The sequence below is a fragment of the Betta splendens genome, chromosome 19 (genome assembly GCF_900634795.4).
Source record: "Betta splendens chromosome 19, fBetSpl5.4, whole genome shotgun sequence".
Classification (NCBI taxonomy): domain Eukaryota; kingdom Metazoa; phylum Chordata; class Actinopteri; order Anabantiformes; family Osphronemidae; genus Betta; species Betta splendens.
In genome coordinates this window covers 13916094-13936558 of record NC_040898.2, presented here as the reverse complement: position 1 = coordinate 13936558, position 20465 = coordinate 13916094, and the positions used below count along the sequence as shown (strand labels likewise).

Genomic DNA, 20465 nt, shown 5'->3' with positions numbered 1-20465 from the left:
TCAGGGTTCAAAAGTTCATGCTATTCCCCCAGGGCTACTGTGCTGCTGCAGATGCTGATAGTCTTTTCTCCCTCTCTCGCTCGCTCGCTCGCTCTCCTTCCTCACTCCCGGCTTCTTGTCTCTCTCGCTCTCTCTCCTTCGTCTCTCGCTCCCTCCCTCGCTGTTTACACTATTAATCTTGTACACTCTCTCTCACACACTCACTCACACTGCCTGGCAAGAAGAGAGCGGCTTGAAGGGGGGATTTGGACGTATTTAACCGAAGGGCATTAATCACTCTCATCTCTGGCTGCACCCCCCACCAAAAGCCACACTCTGTAGTTTTTGCATCCTCCTGGTTTTGTCAGCCCTCTGAAGCTGCTCTCCCCTCATTTGCTTTGTTTTATTGTTGCATCGCATATAATTACATCCCTCTGTTGCCTCTGGTGTGACGCCATGTTGAAACCCAGGGAAAACAGGCGAAGGTAAATGTGCAGCGGTCCATCTGTAAAGCGGCACATGGGCAGAATGCAAAGTGGGAAGCTGGGGCAGGGTGGCTCCTAATCTCCCCCAGAGCTGTCAGTGTCACAGACAAATAGGAAAACTATCAGATGCAGCGGGTTCACCCAGAGGTTAGCGTTCCCAGGTACCTCCTGCATTCACTCCCTCTCTTTCCTCCCCTGCCTTGCAAATGAGAATTTGATTTTGCCCTCCACTGGAATCCATTTCTGGAGATGAATGAAGTTTCAATGCCAAGCCCAGGTGGCCCTGCTGATTTCTTAGGGAAATAAATGGAGATGGGAGAGATGTGTTGGCCTGTAGACAGACAGTGACACGACGGCTTCCGATGCCTCTGGGATCCCTGTGTTTAATTGTTTGCTGTAATGTAGCACTTTCAGGTCATTAACATGCCCTTGTGGAGTTATTCAAGGATGCTGAGGATGCGTCTCTTTTTACGCCAGGACTTCCACAACACTTCGAGAAATCGGCACTGTTTATGTGCCAAGTAGGCCAGAGCTGCTGTGGGTTCAAAGCTATTGACGGAAAAGTCTGGTTTTAACTGACCTGTGCTGTCAAACTAAGTTTATTGTTTGTTGTTCTTAATCATAATTTCTGGTAGCCTTAGGATAAACCAACATAATTAAGTTTCAGCATTATTATTAAGCAAAAAGAAACCATAAACTTAGCTTTTCTGTTTGAATTAAAATATTTTATCATAATTATCTATTGTAATTTCAATTTAAAAAAGGTCTTAAACAATTATTTTAAAACAAAACAAACAATGAAAGTCTTTGTGATTTTAGCTTTTGTTTACTGTGTAATTGTATATTGTCACAATCCATCTTTTTGATTTCTGCAGTCGTTACAGTGGATTTGCCCTTTTCTCTGGGTGATGCACTACAAAACTTGTTTGGGCTTATTTTCCCGTTTTCAAACAAATTTAAATAAGTTTCAAAACAACTTTTATAAAGTTTTCAACTTGTATAAAACTTCAGCATTAAAAAGTATGTTGCTACAATTGTTTGATCATTATTTCACCAGCCAGATAATTTAGTTACAAATGTTTTACAAAGTACTTAGAATAAAGAATAAAGAAAAAAAAAATGATTTATATCTGTTTCAAATCAAGCTGTAATTTTTAAAATCAAAATCGAAATCTAAAGTAAATGTAACAATGTTCAGATTTATTACAAAAAATACACCAGGGTAAATATTTATCTACCAGTCATATATTTTTTAATTTATATTTGTATCTATAAAGATATTACAGTAATTATTTGCAGGTTTGTTACCAAATTTATAAATGAAATTTAACCCTGCCACATTTCTGTTGGACCATTTCTTTTTTTATTAAAAATAATAAAGACAATTATTACATTTAAATTCTATGAATCCAACTAGATTACGCAAATGTAATTTGATATACTAGAAATGTTTAAGGGAAACGGGCTGCGTCACATTAACGCATGGTTCTTATTTTAATGAGCATTTTTATCATGAAAGACAATTTTTTTCTGTAACACCTGTTGCTTGTGGACGATGATTTATAAAATGACTGAAATAATAATGGAATCACATAATTGTTTAGTGGCACAATTTGTAACAGGAGTGACTATAACATAAGGGCTGATGCAATAATAAAACATGAGGCAGTGCATGAAAAGCGATAACGCTATCCTTGCAAATACGTTTACTTATCCGTTATTGCTAAAGTCTGTTTAAAGCACTCATGTAAAATAACAGAAACATTTTGAAGTTGTAATAACTGTAGATTCAGCAGGTGAGTGCGTGTCTTTTCTTTGAGTGTTTATCCCTCTTGGCTCTGTTGTTGGCTGGTTATATCCTCTGTTTTTATCACACATGCAGGCTCTCTGGTGGGCCTGAACTCCTCCATTGTTGGTATTTATATTCTTAGCAGTGTTTTTTTTTGTCTGTCAGTGAAGCAGCTGAAAACCATCCCCAGCGATTAGGGGATCATTGTATCTGCAGTTAAACATTTGAATAGTGGTAGTAAATCTAGAAAAGGGAAATTCAGGAGCGCTGAAGACGCTGCTTATGGCTGCCCAGGGGGAAGCCGATGTCACATAGTAAATTTAGCCCCTTACTGTCTTTACAGTGGCCGGTAAATGTTCTATATAGAACAGAACGGAACACAGAGTGACTTGACATCTAATCCTGTGTGGAGGCACAGGATTTATTTTTTCTTACAAATTGCAAGACAATAAAACAGAAGGAACACGCTACATATCTATGAGTCATATAGTCAAGTTATTTTCTAAAAGCCACATTATTAAAGAAAAATACTTTAAAAATATTTACCTAATACTTTTTGTGAAAGGCTTTTACCTCGCATCACATACAGAGGTTTGTTGTTTAACCTGATTGACATCCTCATTTAAAATAAAAAAAAAGTCCTTAATCACTTCTGTGTAAATTCTTGGTGCCATTAAACATTATTAGACGATGACACAGGCATCATGCAGCCTGATATAATGCACTCCATGTTTTCTTTGGCTCAAACACATGCATTAGGAGGTTCTAAACACGGTTTATGTATCGATGACTGAAGTCCTAATCAAATCAGTGGGAGGAGAGGAGGGCAGGGAAGACATTCTGCCCTTAACCTCAGTGCCTCTCAGTCTCTATCCTCCCTTCTGACGGCCGCCTCACTGGAGGGACATGCAGCAAAGGCCTCCTACTGTAATGAGGAAAAATGTATCAATTTAGCTTTGGTCTGTGCGCAGATTGAACGCCGGGTGGGTGAAGGTGCACTGAGTGAATCCTTTTTCCTAATCAAGGGCAGTATCGAAGAGAATTGCGGTCTCACTTGCTTCGTCTGTAGAATCAGCAGCATTCCTCCCCGCAGCCCCCTCAGGGCCAGGGAGCCTCTCTGCCTTCTGTTTCACCTCATCAGCAGAGTTCACGTGGGGGTCAGGTCCTGCCCCCTGATGTTGCATTCACTGCAATACCTCTTGCATGGAAAGGCACCGTGAAAGCCTGTGTGCTCAAGGACTAAGTAAAGGAGAAGGGAAACGTATGATAACTTGCTGATTTTAATTCTGCCTGTACTGAGGTGTCTCACCTTCACTAAGTGCCACTGATAGATATGTTATTGTTAGTAGAAACATTCGTATAAAAATATATGTCCACCATCAATACAAGTGAATATTCACAGCATATTTTCTCTTCATTTGAAAAAAGTATTGATGTAGTTCAATAAAAATTATTTATGTTTGAAAACCTTTTATAAAAGAGCCAGAATTAGCCACAAAAACTTATTGTCAAATGCAGAAGCATTGTTTTATTTTCTAAAATTGTGACTTTGTCCTGGTTTATTATAGTAAAAAATTATCTGGACATGAATATTTTTTTTAACTGTGCTGTGTTATTTCACAGGCCAAACGAATGTCCGTTATTGGAGAATAAAATTAAAAATGGATGAATATACTGTAAATAAAATGCAGACTGAAATGGAAAGGCGATAACTTGCACACATGACTAGCACATATTGTATTTGTCTGCTTCTTAAATTGCAAAAATAGAAATGTTATGAAAGATGAAATAGAAAAAAACTCAAAGACAGAAAGCGAGTGCTCTGCCACAAGCCGCGCTTTCATTCGAATGGCAGCTTCTTTCCTGTGCTTCACAGGTTTCAGGCGCTGTGGACTCGGTGCTACTCCAGACCACACGTTCCCCTGCTGAGACCCAGCTCTGGCAGTGCTGCCTGTCTCTGCCTTCCTACTGTCTCTGAAGCCGCTGCTCAGTCTTGCAGCATTTCCATCTTCTACCGCACCATCAGCATCTTCAGTGCATTTTTGTGTTTTCCTACCATCTCTGTTGCATTACGACCACCGTTAGAGCTAATGTAATGTATTAGTCCTCCATCCCAACCATTTCCCTTCATTTTGATTCAGTCTCTCTCCAGCCATTGATTGACTTTCAGCCTAACTAAAGTGGATTTTAATGAGAGAATACATTAACTCCCTCTGGTCATGCTAACATAAATCAGCCTTTTCTTGTGGGATCAACTGCTGAGCTCATAACACCATGCTGTGAGAGTATGAATAACCAAATGAGAGATTGCAGCTGTGGCAAACCGCTGGCAGCGCAGATGCATTGTTGTGTACCCTCCCCGAGTTTAAAACAAGTCCAGAAAAGGCAACTGCACAGAGCACTTGTCAGCGTGCAGGTCAGCTCGCTTATGGAGACGTTCTACCGTCAAGATCATATCCGCGCCATTTCGTATTAAATATCTCAGTCCGTTTCAAAATGTGTGGGAGACTCAGGTGTTTTCATGGTGATGACCATTGAGAGCCGTTAGGCTCGGTTTGCCCGAGCATCTCCTCACCTTGATTTACGAAACACACGATGCAGCTCTAACATCGCATCTATCTGCTTCTCTTTGTTGGTAATTGCACTCAGCTAAATAGGTTATGCTGAAATATCAATAAATTGCCATCAAATTAATGTCAATACCAAAGCTGTGGATGGTGCTAATTAAAACGCAAAAGGGATGAAAATGAAGTCATGGCATTGCCCTGAATAATTGATAATGCAATTTATGATTTTTATGAAAGAGTGCCGTCTGTCTGCGATTTTGATGAGGCCTTAATTAGATGCATTAATGTGTCTCTTTGTGCCTGTGCTAAAACTCAAACACCATGATGGGTGTTGGGGTTTTTTAACGTCCAGATTTACGCATTTAAAAATAACATTACCTCTGAATATCCACTTAAAGTTGCATTGGTCCCAAAGAGGCATTAGTAATTTTCATTAGAGCAGGTATTGTCAACGCAGGACCAATCACACTTTGCTTTTGTTTAGGGTGGGATCAGACACTGAGCAAGCGCCAAGCAGCCCCATGCTTTTAGGTTGTGCTGCTACCCTGTGGAAGAAACTAGAACTTTGGCTCACCTGGTTTCATCTGGACTAATATCGATGTTTACACACGCTGTGTTTGAGGATTCATTCGAAACAGGACAGTCGGGGGGTCGGGTCATCCGGCGTTAAAGTGTTAAGCATGCATGAATGTGTAATGTTTATTGACTCAGGGAGATCAGAGCGATTCCGTGTTGATTTTGCACCACCTCATCTATTAGCCGAGCTCGACCTTTGAGATAAATGAAGAGCGAGGGAAGCAGACGGATGGGGGATTAGAAGTGGACCGCAACAGGGAAGCAGGCTCGGGGAAAAAAATGGACCTGCTGCCGACGGATAGATGAGGTGGAGGAGCATAATGACCGCTGTTTGTTATGATGTACTGAATCAGGTTCTCTTTGACAAAACAGTCCTTAGCACCTCTGTATTTATAGTGTCACCGCTCAGTCCATCCACAAAGGCAGGCCGGTGATACGTGAGTGTGTTAGTGCCGCGAGGTGTCTGGGACTCTGCTCAGAAATGACCTACCCATCTGTCAGGCCCCTGAACTGGAGCAGCTATTGGATCACACTTCAGACTGTTGTGAACAAAAATCCACTTTTAGCTTTATTGAACTTCCTGTATTGAAGCTATTCTGACAAAATTCAGCGAAACAGAGCAGTTAAGTTGGGGGTGTTCAACCGGTGCCATAACTTATGATTCAGAAATAGGTTTCTGTTGAAGCACAAGTCTTTTTTGTTGTGGGATGACGTATTTGGGTTTTCCCAGCTTTTAAACAGCTCCTTTCTGAAGAGGATGTACTCCAGGCATTTCCCTTGTCATCAAGGATCTCAATGGGGTGTCACACCGACCAGTGTAAATGGTCTTTTAAAGTGTTCCCGTGTTTCAGGCTAAAAAGGCGGGTCCTGCTCTCTCCATGCTTTTTTTGCTACAAGACTAATGCCAGTTGACTAATGAATCCAGGGGAAGCTTTGTTCTTGACTCACAGACAAGGCAGGTATTCCCATTTGAAGGAGAGACGGCCTTTAGGGCTGATCTGGGATCAATTTGTCAATCGTTCTCCCTTGTGAAAAAATGAGAAAAAAGTTGAAACATCAAAAGCAGTGCTCTAATGGTGAATCTCCTAAAGATAATACAGCAACTCATAGTCATGGTAAAAACTCTCGCCAGCACAGTTGCAACTCTTAATACTAGGAGAAATGCACGGTGCGATGCTTTCCATCAACTGCACTAATTAACTTAAGGATCTCATGTTGTGCCATTGTCCTATAATGTTTTACATTTGACTCTGCAAATTGATGAGAGTTGTTTGAATCCCCACAGGAAGGTTACTCCCATTAAAAGTGCAATGTGAGTAAATGAATGGACTGCAGTGCTCAGCAGCACTGTAAATGTATTGATCCCAGTTTCCTCCAGTAAAGCCTGGCTGTGCTGTATCTGATCCCCAGAGCTGGAGACTGTACATGAAGCAACATTTACTGCAGCTTATTTAGTTTTAGAATTTCAATAACAAATCATTTATCAAGAAAAACACATCAAAATTTTCTTAGTTTCAATGTCTTAAGATGTTTTGTTGCTTTTCTCTTTTAATGCTAATCACGAAATTTAAGCTTTCGTATTGTTTAATCTGTGTTCACAGACTTCGAGGATATTCCTCTTGTAGCAGCCCAGGACCTTAACAACATCCTGAAGCAAGGCTATTTAGAGAAGAAGCGCCGAGGTATAGAACCATATACATGTACTGTCTATAAAGACTCCTCTAAGGAATGACACACCGAATACAATCTCATTAAAATACTCATTGGTACAACACAGAGTTGTTTTATTTTCAGATCACAGCTTCTTTGGCTCAGAGTGGCAGAAGCGATGGTGCGTCCTGAACAACTCCATATTCTACTACTTCGGGAGTGACAAAGGTTTGTTGGAAATGGAAGCGTGTTGACACATGACAGACACTTAAAGTGAGTCGGCTAACGTCCCACCATCTGTACTCCTCCCTGCAGACAAACAGCAGAAGGGTTCCTTTTATATCAACGACTACAGTGTACAGCTGGTGACCAACCTGAGAAAGGATTCCAAGAAAAGTGCCTGTTTTGAGCTTTCCGCACCTGGACGCCGAGTTTTCCAGGTTTGTATTACAACCACACCGACCTCTTACAGGTCACTACTGTAAATGTCACCTCTTAACAGTTTAATAAGTATAATGGTGAAAATGAACATTACCTAAAAGCCTTTGCGACTAAATTGGAGAAAACAATGCAGAACTTGCAATTCTCTTAATGAAATTTTAAATTTCTGACTTTGATTTATTGTTAAATAACAAAGAAAATATTAAAAGCCAATGAGCTTTCATTAAAAAATGAAGTGAAAGTGTAAACATTTTTTTATAACTTATTTATCACAAACTATGTCAAACAGTATTTTCCAAATATTGTATTTACATTTGTCCACAGCACCAAGGCATTCATACTGCCTGACTAACATTGTTTTCTCAGCCACTGTGAGCTCTTGTTCCAAAATTACATTTTAGTGGGATTATTTTACATTTATTATTATTATTAGCTATTTTGAGAGTGGACATTTCCTCCATTAGTTTTTTCTTTAGGTAACTGAAGAAAAAGATGTGGTCTTTGTCTCTAAGATTAAAAATCAAGAAGTATAAATTCATCCTTAGATGTGATAATAATCACGGGATTATTGCCATCTCCCCCTTTAGTTCACAGCCAGCAACCCTCAAGAGGCCAGGGACTGGGTGGACCAAATCAATTTTGTACTTCGAGGTAAAGCAGCATATTTTTGTCTTTTAATTCCGGCTTTGTTTTGTTTTGTTGTGGCCTCACTGGAATGAAGGATTTACAGATACCGTAAGGGCTAATAGAGGATGTCGTTTAGTAAATAGTATAGGGCTCAAAAAAAGGTGAGCTAAAAGCTACATACGGTAGGCTAAATGGCATACAAGTTAAAAAAGTCTCTTTTCCTCAGTTTACCACGTACGTTTTTGTGTTTTCAAGAGGCAGAAAGGTTAGGAGTGAGAAGGAGCCTTTTATCATGTCTGACTCGGATGAAAACCACCCAATCTATCACTAAATGCACAGAGAAACACATGAATCCTGAATCTCCTCATTCGACTCGTCACCCACCATGTCATGTGCACCGTCCTGCAGCTCTAGTTCTCCTCCACCCCCTCAGCCGCTCCTTCCCTAACCCTCCTACCGAATTCCAGCTTACAGGAAATTGATTGGTAGATGTTCTGGTCATCCTCCAGTGACATTGATTTCTGCTTGGCCGCTGGTGTTCGGCAGAGGACCTGATACCCTGTGTTACAGCGGCCGGTCGCCTGCAATGAGACGGCTCCTCCATCTGAGCGTGCACTCGTGCCTCGGCTACTCTAAAATGGGCTTGGGCCGAGCCACTGATTTGCGGGAAGTAACAGACACTTGGCAGTTTGTCTTACCTCCTTCCAGTCCTGTTATACTTTGAAAAGCACTGTGATCCAGAACACGGGAAAATATGCAGATTATGCTTTTTTAACCATGTCACTTGGCTTTTCTTTACAATCTACACTTACATTTTTGCAGAGAAAAATATTTTTTACAATTCTGTATTTGATTAAATACTGAATCCCCACAGGAGTTGTGGTGGGAGAGCATAAATATATTTTGTTTTTCCTTTTTTAGCCAGGTGCACGAACCAAACGACTTGGTTCTTTAGGTTTTGGCAAAACAAAATAGAACTTTTAATTTATTTTAATTTATTTTGTTTGTGTAAAAATGTAATTGCTGGGGTCGTCATTTTACAGAATAAGTATGATTGTTAAAACATGAACACACAGTAGAAGAGTCTGCTTTCTGAATTGAAGCCTCCGGTGGTTTTCTCACTGTGTCCGAGCCTGTTGTGCAGTCAGGTCCCCGTTTCCATTTCTCTTACTTTACCCTTTAATGCATGGGTGTGTCTCTCGCGCCACACTGTTCTCCTCCTCATCCTGAAGCTAACACCGCCCGTCATGTTGTTTTCGTTTCTAGATCTCAGCTCAAGTTTAATCCCTTTTGACGAAGATGAGGAAGAAGAAGAGGAGACCTATGATGACATTGAGGGGGTGAACGGCCCTCCTCTGCCTTTACCTGGTGCTGTTCGTGCCCCTCTGAGTGGAAAACAAAGAGGACAGACAGAGTCGGCGGAGGACAATGACGAGGAGGAGGACGATATCTATGAAGAGCTGCCAGGTATGAAGAAGTGGTTATCAAGAATGCAGAGATGCAGCAACAGTCACCCACACACTTGGGTAAAGAGACAGGACGATCCTGCACGCAAAAACCCTCATGATACTCAGTCAGACGAATAAATGCCGTCGCACACACGAGAGCCCAGAGGGATTTTTGCAACAAGAAATACATGTGATGATGTCTCCTGGCTGTGAAATCTGCGTTGCCAGGTGCCTCCTTTTCACTGCAACACCCAGACGGATCACTCATTTTACATCAAGCAACACTAATAAGCTTGTCAGGAGTCGGGTGGCTGCTGCTGAGCTACACAGGGCAAGACCGAGAACATTCCCTGTGCTCCGGCTAGAAATCTGCTTCTCTCCTTAATCTCGCCGAGAGCTATTTGTTGAGAAACAGCTATGTTGTTGAAAACAGCAAGTGCCGTGTAGCACTGAATGCTCTGTCATATATGTCCAATTAGCTAATGTTGCCAGGCAACAAATAGCCTCCAATTCAATCCACTAAGCAGAGTTTTGGCTAAAATTGCCTAGCAACAGCAATTTAGTTGAAAGGAAGTGAAAACTGCATCTCTCAGGGCTTAAAATAGTTCTGGAGCTCTTTATGTCATATCTTTAATAGAAATTAGCTTTTGATGGAGAGTATTGCTAAAACCCAGAACAGTATGTGAGTTCCTACTGAGGCGGAGACAGTCCCATGTGTCAGGGTAGCTACAAGATCCCGAGAAGGACAAAGGGGGAGATCCGATCTTCTCAGAGCCGTCGTCCATCACTCTTTCTATTAAATAAGATACATCAAGATTCTGTTTCACTCAGTGAGTACATTACCTTTTCCAAAATCAGTGGTGAGAGGGAAATCAGTCTTCAGACTGTCACGCCAGCGTTCAAAGCCATCTGGGAAGAGGTACAGACCCTGACCACAGATGGCATATCGGATGACGGGCTCTTTCGTTCACTTTCTCACCCCTTCACTTATCAATCACTCTACACCTCTTATTGCTCACTTACAGCTTCTAAGCAGTGATTATATCCTGTTCAATTATTAATGTATGGTTATTTTCCTTGACCAGAATTAAAAAAGATGACGGAAGTTTGAATTATATCACAGATATTTCTGTTAAACATCGAGGAGATGAAATAATGGCACCAATTGAGAGTTTGTTTATTTTCCGGAACTGGCTTATATTAAATGTGTGGAAATATAGATGCATATCATAGCGATATAGATCGTGCAAGGAAGATGCAGAGGAGGAATGAAGCTTTGTTTTCTGGATGATGAGCATCCTGTGTTTTGTTGTGAACAGTTGCAGGCAGTATGCAGAGCGCTGCTGGTGTGGGCTCTGTTGCTGATGACTGATTTTATTGACTGGAAAATTAAATCATTTTGATATAGAAACCATTGGCCCATAGCGGTGGCCCCTCGACTGAAGGATATTCCTCTGTACAGCAGCTGGGGATTGCTGAACAATTGCTTGGATCTTTTGTGAACACAGTTAAATTGCCCGTCTCTCTTTTGTTGTTTTCTGTGATAATTCACCGCAATTTCAATTGTTTTAGGGAAAAAGGTGCCTTTGCCTTTAGAAAGCAAACCGAAAAAGAGCTCCTTCACATTTACATTCTATTACATCCAAATACAGCCACACAATAATGATGCACACAGTGTGTGTGTGTGTGTGTGTGTGTGTGTCCCTCCTTCCAGGAAGCAGAGACGCAGGTTGTGCTGGAAGGTGGATAGTGTTGCTGGGTTGTGGCATTGCTGTCAGCCTGCTAGTGTTAAGGATGGATGTGGGAGGCAGAGGGCAGGCATATCACTGTGTCACCTCTCAGACCACCTGGTGCCACGCCCCACAGTCGATCCCATGTCCGCCTCTGCGCGTTTTAAACACTGCCTCTTTCTTCAACTTTTCCTGCCTAGACATTTTTGAACAAATTGACTCTAATCAGGGGGTTTACTCTGGTTAAAGAAAAATAAACGTCTTCCTGCCTCGTGGAGATCCATCAGAGAGGCCTGGTGATTTTTGTTTTTAGTTGAGAGGGTCCTAATTTCCTTTCTGGGTTTCTACAGTATATTTCTACCTTATTTAATTAGGGTTAGAGGGTTCTCAGTCTAAAAATAAAATGTTTATTTTTGTGGATTATTTTTGGAAATGAAAATGCCTGGGTCTTGGTGTGCTATTAAAAATCTACAGTTAAATATGAAACAAAAATAAATACTTTTGCTTTGTTGTCTTTGTTTAGAAGAGGATTTTCCAGATCCAATGGATGAAAACGGTGAGAAGAGCAGCAAATCAGGTCAGAATCTAGTTGCTTCTTCCTCTGTTTAATAGTTCACATAAAATGACTTTTTCTGATGTGTGAGAAAAGAACATTGGCCTGATGATTGTATTTAAGTTTGTGCTGTGTGTTTGCTTTCAGCTTCGTCAGATTACGCTAACTACTACCAGTGTTTGTGGAACTGCGACGCAGATGAGCCCGACGAGCTGACCTTCAGGAGAGGAGATCTCATCTACATCATTAGCAAGGTCAGCTTCCCCCTCAGCAAAAATAATCCACGAGGTTATTTAAGACACAGACACGCTTCTACAATCAGTTCGAACTGGGAGGTTACGGTTCTGTTGTTCATCCCTAATGGGAGCCGGTGCTGATTGCACCATTAACTTGTAGATGAAATTGCCGGAGCAATTACAATTGTGTAAAATCTGTAAAATAAGAAGCAGATGTGAAAATTCTGTGATTATTTGGGGCTTAAACAACATCAACTTCAGGAGTCATTGTCCTCATTTACCGTCTGAACATGCTGATATCCCCAACATCGAAATTTCTTTGTTAGTGAGCACTTGTATGTCGATGCAGCAGAGAAGCACCAACAGTGGCTTCCTCCATTCCTGGGCCACTAGGGTGAAGTGCCATTCAGGCGCTGCGTAATGGTGCTGTTGTTCATTACGGAGCCTCGATCACAGGGGTTAATTGAGTAGGCAGCCATGCGAAGCCCTTCCGTTCTGTTTGACATAAACTGCAGGTGAAGCCATCCTGTATCTCAGCTCTTTTCTCTATTTCCTCGTGTTTTATGACCGCCGCGCTGTTACACGCCGAGCGTCTCCCAGCAAAGAGCCGCCCTGCTGGAAATCAGCAGCTTGTAATTTGGGCGCTTTTACACAGCTGCATATAGGGCTTCATTCCCAGGCTGTTGCTGTTTGTCTGTTTGAACTTGAATCATATCGTCATGTTCTGTGTTTAGGTCAAATTATCTGAAAAGCAGTGGGAGGAAGAAATTACAGTAAACTGAGCTTCCTTGTTAGTAATTATGTGGTAGAGACAGAAATTGCATAATAAATCTCTGATTTCTTTAACCTTTAATTAGCCGAGGGAGCCTCTGAAATTTAATTATTGTAATGTTTTCAATTTGTGCAGAAACCCGACAAAAGTTCTTCCTTTGGTAAATTACAGACCTCAAGGTTTGTATTAGTTTCTGTGGAAGGATTTTGAGCCTTTTGTTTGTAACGCAGCACAGGTGAAATGTGCTGCACGCACAAGATGGACGTTTAATTGTGCATCTCTTGGCAGTGGCAGATTAATGAGATGCCAGCGTTCTCTGTCTGCGCGTGCTGGTTGATAGGGGAAAATGTCAAAACAGCCACGGCCGTTTTTCACGCGAGGATGACAAAGGCGGCGTAGTTGGAGAAACAAAGGGGACCTGACTCTGTGCTGGAGATCTGCTTCAAACAGCCGCAGCCCTGCCCTTCACCGTATAGATCACGTTACCGCCTCACCGGAGACCGTGGAAGCCGGTGACGTCCAGCTCGGAAGCAGGACTTGGTTGTAGTATCTCACAATCTTAATGACACAGATTAGTCTTGTTTTGTCAAGCTGTAAGCTGGAGTCATAACACAGTGACAGACTGTACCAGAGGATTCCAACTATCCTCTAATGGATTTAAAGCAAAGCTCTGCTTGTAAATTATTTAGAGATGTGTGGACAGCCTTTAAATGTTTGGTTTTGCGTGATGACACGACTCCACCCGTGTCCCATTTTGCGCCCTAATAGCATCACATTTCCCTCATGAATAGCATTATTTGGATTATGGCTTGTAATCGGCTATTTATTTTAATGAGCCCTTTGGGAGGGCTTCCCTGTGTCTTCTATGTGCACACGCAGGCCTCACCGGCGTTCGGTTTTACAGGGGATTCCTGAGAACCCTGACCTCCGTGAGTGAAATATGGGCCCTTGGCTAGAACTCAAGTCTGTCGCTTAACTGGGGACCCAGACACATGAAATGGCTGTAATAAAACCAGCGCTCATAAATTCTTTTGGAGGGTGGGAGGCCTGGTTGTCTCTGCTGTTATGTCAACACTGACCATAATTACAAGGTAATAAGGACACGCTCTAAGTGCTAAATCAATGGTGCTAACAAACTGTTATATTTAAAGCTGGGATGTGATTGACTGCTGAAGTGCAGAATGGGATAGCCACAGGCGTGGTATCCTATGGCTGTGAACTGAGGAGAACATGCCGATTGTATAAAAGGCCATCATCCATCATTATTGATCTCTCACTTACTGTAAAGTGGGGGCATTTTTACTGTATTTGTGTGTTTTTTCCCCCGCGTGGTGTTGTGTGCGTGCACATATCTGTGTATCACTGACAAAGTAAATAAATTAGGAAGCTCACAACTCATATGAATCCCATCAGTTCCAGGGGATTAATCTGGTAGCCGGCGTTTTCAGCGATGCCTAACTTGCTTTCTGCAGAGCTCGATGGCGATGCTCAGCGCTCTGATTCATGATGTACAAACACACAGAGAAATCCGTCTTGTGATTTTTGCTCTGGCATTTCATTTCTGAGAGCTTGCATTTTTCTAATGCACATTATAGCTTTTCTCTGACATTTTAGTGTGTGGTGACAAATAACAGGCGGCAAAGTTTTCCGCAATATTGCACTCCGAGATTTTCTGAAAACTTGATTTAAATTGTCGAGATTGTTTTCACACACATTTCCACTGCATCGAGGGGATTTAACCGCATCACAGCCCGTGGCGCACAGATGAATATTTGTTCTAGGATTTACAATGTGTGGTTACAGTATCTGATGAATTCATCACAGCAGCAAGAGCTATTGTTTCCCTCATGTGTAATGCCTGCATACATAGATGGACACGTCCCTCACTGAAACATAAGGTCGTCCTGCATTCCTGCCCTCTAATTTATTTGTCCAGAATCAAGAGACATGGGCCCTACAGGTCAGCTGTCACATTCCTGTATTCCCACAGGCACTCATGGAGAACAGCGGGATGGAGTGGGAAGAGATTTATGGCTCAAACCCATCCAGGGTCCTTAAAACTCTGGCAAGCGCCGCTGTCACCTCTCCCTCTTTCTCTCCATCTCCCTACTCACCTCTGTTCCTCCAGCCGCTGTCCAACCAAAACACAGCGAGCGGGAGAGCAGCCAGCCAATCCAGAGCGCCTCCCAAAGCAGAGCGTCACTCCTCATTTGGCCGCACAATGACAACATAGACACCACTGACACCTTGTGGTGGGCTCTAAATTTCTGACAGTTCATTTGAATGACATATACAAACACCAAGGGCTGATTTACAGCCTGAAGGATTTATTTGTTGATTTATAGTCTCCAAAAATTCCACGCTTTGCAGTTGAAATCTAAATAAATCGTAAAACTGAAGCTCGTTCAAATTCCGGCTCATATTAAAGCTACTCGCGATTGTGTTCCTTTAGAGTCCTAACCAGCTTGGGCCCGCCGCCCACAGGTCACACAGACTGAATGCAGCTGAAGAAAAGGAAAAGTGGGCAAACAATTAGATGGGAAAAGTCAAGCAAGAGAGACAAAGAGTGGGGGTGTCCCTTTATTCTTTTGTATGAACACTGTCCCCCGATCCCTTCGCCTTTTCTCTGTCACACACTCATTTAAAGACCCCTAGCTGCTATTGTGGCCATAGACACCAAGACACTTTAGACAGCAAAGACATCCTATTTACCACCCAAAGTAGCAGGGGGTGAGTCTGGGGTTTGGGGTCATGCAGGAGGCAGCGGTCATCCCCCGGTCAACTACAGTAGGTCATTATTCAGCCCAAGCCAATAGCCCAGAACCGCGTCCGAGCAACCCACCCCCAATCCATTCTGCCTAATTATTATAAATGAGGGGCGGTGTAAACAGCCATCATTACAGACACTCAGTGGCATACACAAATCCACTTTAAATTGCTATTAAGTTAAGGAGCTATCTGTAATCCCAGGCGTGCATTAGAAAGTAGCGAGTAGGTTTTCTTTTTATTAAATCTCATCGTCCCTAAGATATTTTCTAACGTTCTCATGCTCTGTCATGTTTCCAATTTGAAACCAATTCACTGATTTAATTAAAAGCCCACTTGGAAAAAAATGGACACTAAGTAGCCATTTCCATCTCTGCTTGTGCAGAATCATCGTCCATATTTCTGTGTGGTTTTCGGCAAGATTTTTTTGCCGCTCTTTTGACTCTTTATACGTAGCCCACTTTCTTGCACATTGTCCGGTGCTGCCAGGACAGTGCACCTATGTTTGCAGAGAGGAGCGCTCGCTAACCTGATTGCAGATTATAGATCATGGCTTTCTATCTGGAAAAAGGTGTCCATGTTTCTTTGTTAGGGTGACCAGTGATGGAAGAACTGCAGAGATCTGCAGTGAATCCAATGAGTCTATGTAGAAGAGATGGGCGAGAGAGAGAGAGAGAGAGAGGGGAAAAAAACAGGATGCATACGGAAAGGCTGCGTGCTATACGGGAGATGGAAAGAGAGGAGCTGGAAGAAAGGAAGGAGGGGGATGGAGATGGGGAAGGAAGGAGGGAGGGAGCGATTGTAACACCCAGGCGGCGGGTTCAGCGGCAGGGCAATGAGAGACTTCCTTCGCTCCATCACGCCCAAGGCCTGCCTCAGTCAGCTGGTGGCCGAGGAAAGATGCCTCATGTGTCAGGCTTATTAGCAGTCCCCCTAGTTTGTATGCATTTGGGATTGCGAATGAGTGTTTCATCTGGGAGCGTGTGTGTGTTTGTGTGTGTGTGCGAAAGCATCTGTACAGAATTTTTAGAAAATAATATTCATTTTCTTAAAGGCATAAATGTGTTTTGTTTAGGTGCATGTAAGCGGCGTGACGAGGCGCCCGTCTCGCACGCCGCCGCGTTGGGCTGCTTCCAGCCAACCTCCGCTCACCTTCTCCGCGCTCCGGGCTCAGGTAGCTGTCAATCTGTCCTCCGGTCGGGAACGTGACCGATGGACCCATCAGAGTGCCACCATTAGCCAGCCCCCTGAGTGGTAAATAAACGATTGCGCCGGTACACTGCAGGTGTTGCCGTGGCAACCTGCTCCAGCGCCCGCCCCACCCTCGCACATCCACCGCTCCCTCGGCGGAGGAGTCACCGGGAGGTCAGCGAGTCGACGCGCCGCAGCCGCCACGACACGGCGCTGTTCCGCCTCCGCTCCCTCGGTTTGATGTGCGTCCAGGTTGTAACAAACACCTCTCACACACACTGTTAAGGACATTAAAGCAAACACTTCCCAGAGCGCAGCCGCTCCGTGACACTTGATTTTTCTCACCCCAGAGCATCTTAAAGGGGTCTTCAGTTACAGGTGAACGCTCGTCCAATCGCTCACGCTGCCGGAGAGCAGCGTCGGCCTGTTGTTTACCCCAGCGTTGGCGTTACACAGCCGCAGCTAAAACAAATCAAGGTAAAACACAAAGAGAGGAAAACAAACAGAAGGAGGAGGACGATGAGGAGTCGGTGTAGTTTTTGTCATTTGGATAATTTACTCGCCGTGCCTCTTGGAATGTCCCTATTACAGCAGGTGTACTCTGGATGAACCCATTTCAAGTATGAGGAAGATGGACTCTGCATGCCTGACAGACTTGCACCGCCATTGGCACCCACTCTGTGATGCAGCAGTTGTATTAAAATGGCGGCTCTGATAATCCAAAAGACCTTTCTCAGGGAGAATTTGAGAGCGACTGCACAGATGGGCCACGGAGATAAATAAAACTCTCTGTCACTACGGTTGGTGGAATAGTGCTGCGACGCCCCCAAGGGAGAGAAAAACTGTTTCGCTCCCTCTCTCCGATGCCTCCCCCCGTCCGTCTGTCTCCCCTCTCCTCCTTCTCTGCTCATGTTCACTCGAATGGGAACCAGCCCCTCTGCAGTTGGGCTTTTCCCCCTCAGTGTCCTATGGGGAGCATAAAAAAAGCATTCGGACCTAACTTTCCCCTGCGCCATGAGCCGAGCACGGTGGAGCATCCTAGTCAGAGGGAACGCATGAGGCCCGGATGGACAGTCTCAGTGTGTGTGTACCTGTGTTGTGCCCTGAAAACGCTTGAGTGTTGTGGTTTATCACTTTCTAAGCGATCCATCCCTCTCGCTGTCCAAACACTGCTCATTAGCTGCAGGCCTCATAACTCTTAGCTGGAGAGGTGTCATGGCAGGATGAACGGAGGAACCTTTGACGAAATGGCATTCATCACGTCAGCGCGTGTGTTTGTGTGCGTTTAAAATAAAAACCATGAGTTGTTCCAGTCTGCAACATGCAAGTCACCAAACTTTCAGGCACGAGTGCATATATACATATAAATATGTTTGCATAATAGGAGCTGAGTGTTTAGTCTCGTCTTCTTCAGCGCAGAGACAAACGGTTCACGCAGCCATTCTCATTCTTCTGGAGAGAGATGAGCGTCTGGGTTCTCGGCCTCATCAGGACGAAGGAGACGGACGACCGGCTGGTGCCTCCTCTGCTGGGCTTTAACGTCCCTCTGGTCTCCGGCCAAATATTGATCTAGTCAGAACCCAAGTGCTGTGATCAAATAATCGTGTGGTAGTTGATGTGAGTCATGTTCCGAAAAAGGCCAAAGTACTTGAAAAAAAGAAGAACGAATGAATAAAAGGTTTTGTTATTTTAGCTTTTATATCAGATGGATGAAAAGAGTAAAACCTACGTATTATTATTATTAATATTATTATTATTATTATTATTATTAGTAGTAGTAGTAGTAGTAGTATTGGATAAAATGGGATATATAGGATATATATAGGATAAAATATGATATATTAGGATACAGTATATATAGGATAAAATGGGATATATAGAATATATATAGTATAAAATGTGTCTATGTGGATTCTGCTCAACAATAAATAAACCACACAGTAAAAGTTATATTTATTTACTTATCTCACTCATCTTTTTTTCTTGGCAATATTTAAAGTTCACACATTTAAAATCTGGGCTTTTAGTTTCTAAGCAGCATTTTCTTTTATGTCACAGATAAATGTGGTAAATCTTTTTTGTTAATCGTATTGTGTTTCATATAGTTTTCTTGAATTACTAATTAAGGTCAGCATTTAATTTAATTCCACCCATCGAGTGTTAAATGTTCTCTACACACTAATTTATTTAGTTTTTTTTAATTAACACAAGTAAATATCACAAATTATATTTTTATATTTGTCAAAGTCTTATTATTTGCAGCAGTTTGTGGCATTTTAAATGTAAAGACTATATTCCACCAATTTTTAGCCTCTCACTGGTTCAGTTGCCTTCTTTACAGTTGCCCATATTTTCATTGTGTTTAAAATTCAACCCATTTTCTTTTAGGAATCAGATTTTTACAGGTTTAATTTAGACGTTGCTGTGTGGTATTTGCTGTAGAGCATTATCAGCCTTGTTTTAGCAGCCAGTCTAAGGGATCACACACGACGACATTTACTGACGTTTAAATAGTTTAACACTTAAATAACAACATGAGCTCGGTGTTTGACTCTCTGTGACCTCGCTTTCTATTATTTGATGGTTTTGTGTTCAGGAGTACAACTTTCACGGCTGGTGGGTTGGTGAGTTGAACGGCTCCGTGGGCATCGTCCCCAAGGACTTCCTGCACCCTGCCTACATCCTCTGAGCTCCAACAGGTACGAGGCACTCTCTTATCATCAACATTATGGACCATTACTGTGGCCTAATACACAGAAACGGTCCCCCTGGTACTCATCCAGATTGCCACTGAGGTACATTCAGCCGTTGACCTGCCATTTATGGCATCTGCTGGCTGGGAGAAGTACTGCATAAAGCAATGTGATCTGTGCAGTGGGCAATAGAACAAAATAAATATGTGCAACGCCGGCGTGATTACAGCATCAGTTGTCCTATTTAAGAAAATGATTTCCTAATACTGTTGGACAGGCACAGCTTCAATGAATGCTGAATTATTAATGCGTGTTTCTCTGATGGTGTTTGTTTTTTTTCTACAGAGCTGCTGACACATGCTGCCATGAATTTGACAGGCAGCTTGGCCAGATAACCATTCACGGTTTGAAAATTATTCTCATAATAACTTTACATTATATTGTATATATTCACTGCAGTAGCATTTATTTCTGAAGCCATCACGTTAAATTTACATACAAACTAGAGCTGACGCAGGAAATCTATTATTCATTATTTGGAAGAAACTATTTATTTATTTAGGAAAAAGTTACATTATTATTTTGTTGCGGCTTCTTAACTGAGAATTTCAAAATGAACTTAATCTAATTAGAACATTGTTACATTTGTTTTACATTTTTAAAGTACAGTATAACGAGTCCAGTAGTTCTTAACATTTACCAACACAATTAGTGAGCTTTTAAGAATGAAATAGCTGCAGGTTGGCGCTGCAGAGATGTTAATAATGGACTGGCAAATATCAATTCACTGATTAAATACTTATTGTAGATCAAGACTTCTTTATCAAGGAACTAAGGATCATGTTATGTAACATATATAAACTACATCTATCATCTGCTGTGTAAAACATACATTCACAAAATAAATAAAATATTTTCAGGTAAGAAGTCAGCGTGTGGTTTTTGAAGCTTCCGATGTCAGC

General features: G+C 42.4%; 1 protein-coding gene across 8 annotated transcripts in view; it reads left to right on the top strand.

Moving 5' to 3' along the window:
* Positions 1-20465, top strand: part of skap1 (src kinase associated phosphoprotein 1) — a 27970-nt gene extending 7505 nt beyond the window's left edge. For 2 of the 8 annotated variants that reach the window (XM_029133217.3, XM_029133218.2), the window contains 9 exons: positions 6998-7078; positions 7191-7274; positions 7362-7486; positions 8075-8138; positions 9381-9581; positions 11816-11869; positions 11993-12099; positions 19407-19509; positions 19849-20465. In XM_029133217.3, coding sequence (XP_028989050.1) covers positions 6998-7078; positions 7191-7274; positions 7362-7486; positions 8075-8138; positions 9381-9581; positions 11816-11869; positions 11993-12099; positions 19407-19499 — 809 coding nt within the window. In that variant the 3' untranslated portion in view covers positions 19500-19509; positions 19849-20465. Of the gene's footprint in view, positions 1-6997; positions 7079-7190; positions 7275-7361; positions 7487-8074; positions 8139-9380; positions 9582-11815; positions 11870-11992; positions 12100-16694; positions 18428-19406; positions 19510-19848 lie in introns of those variants that run through there. The other 6 variants (XR_003783857.3, XR_003783856.3, XR_008693310.1 and 3 more) reach the window with 6 other exon arrangements.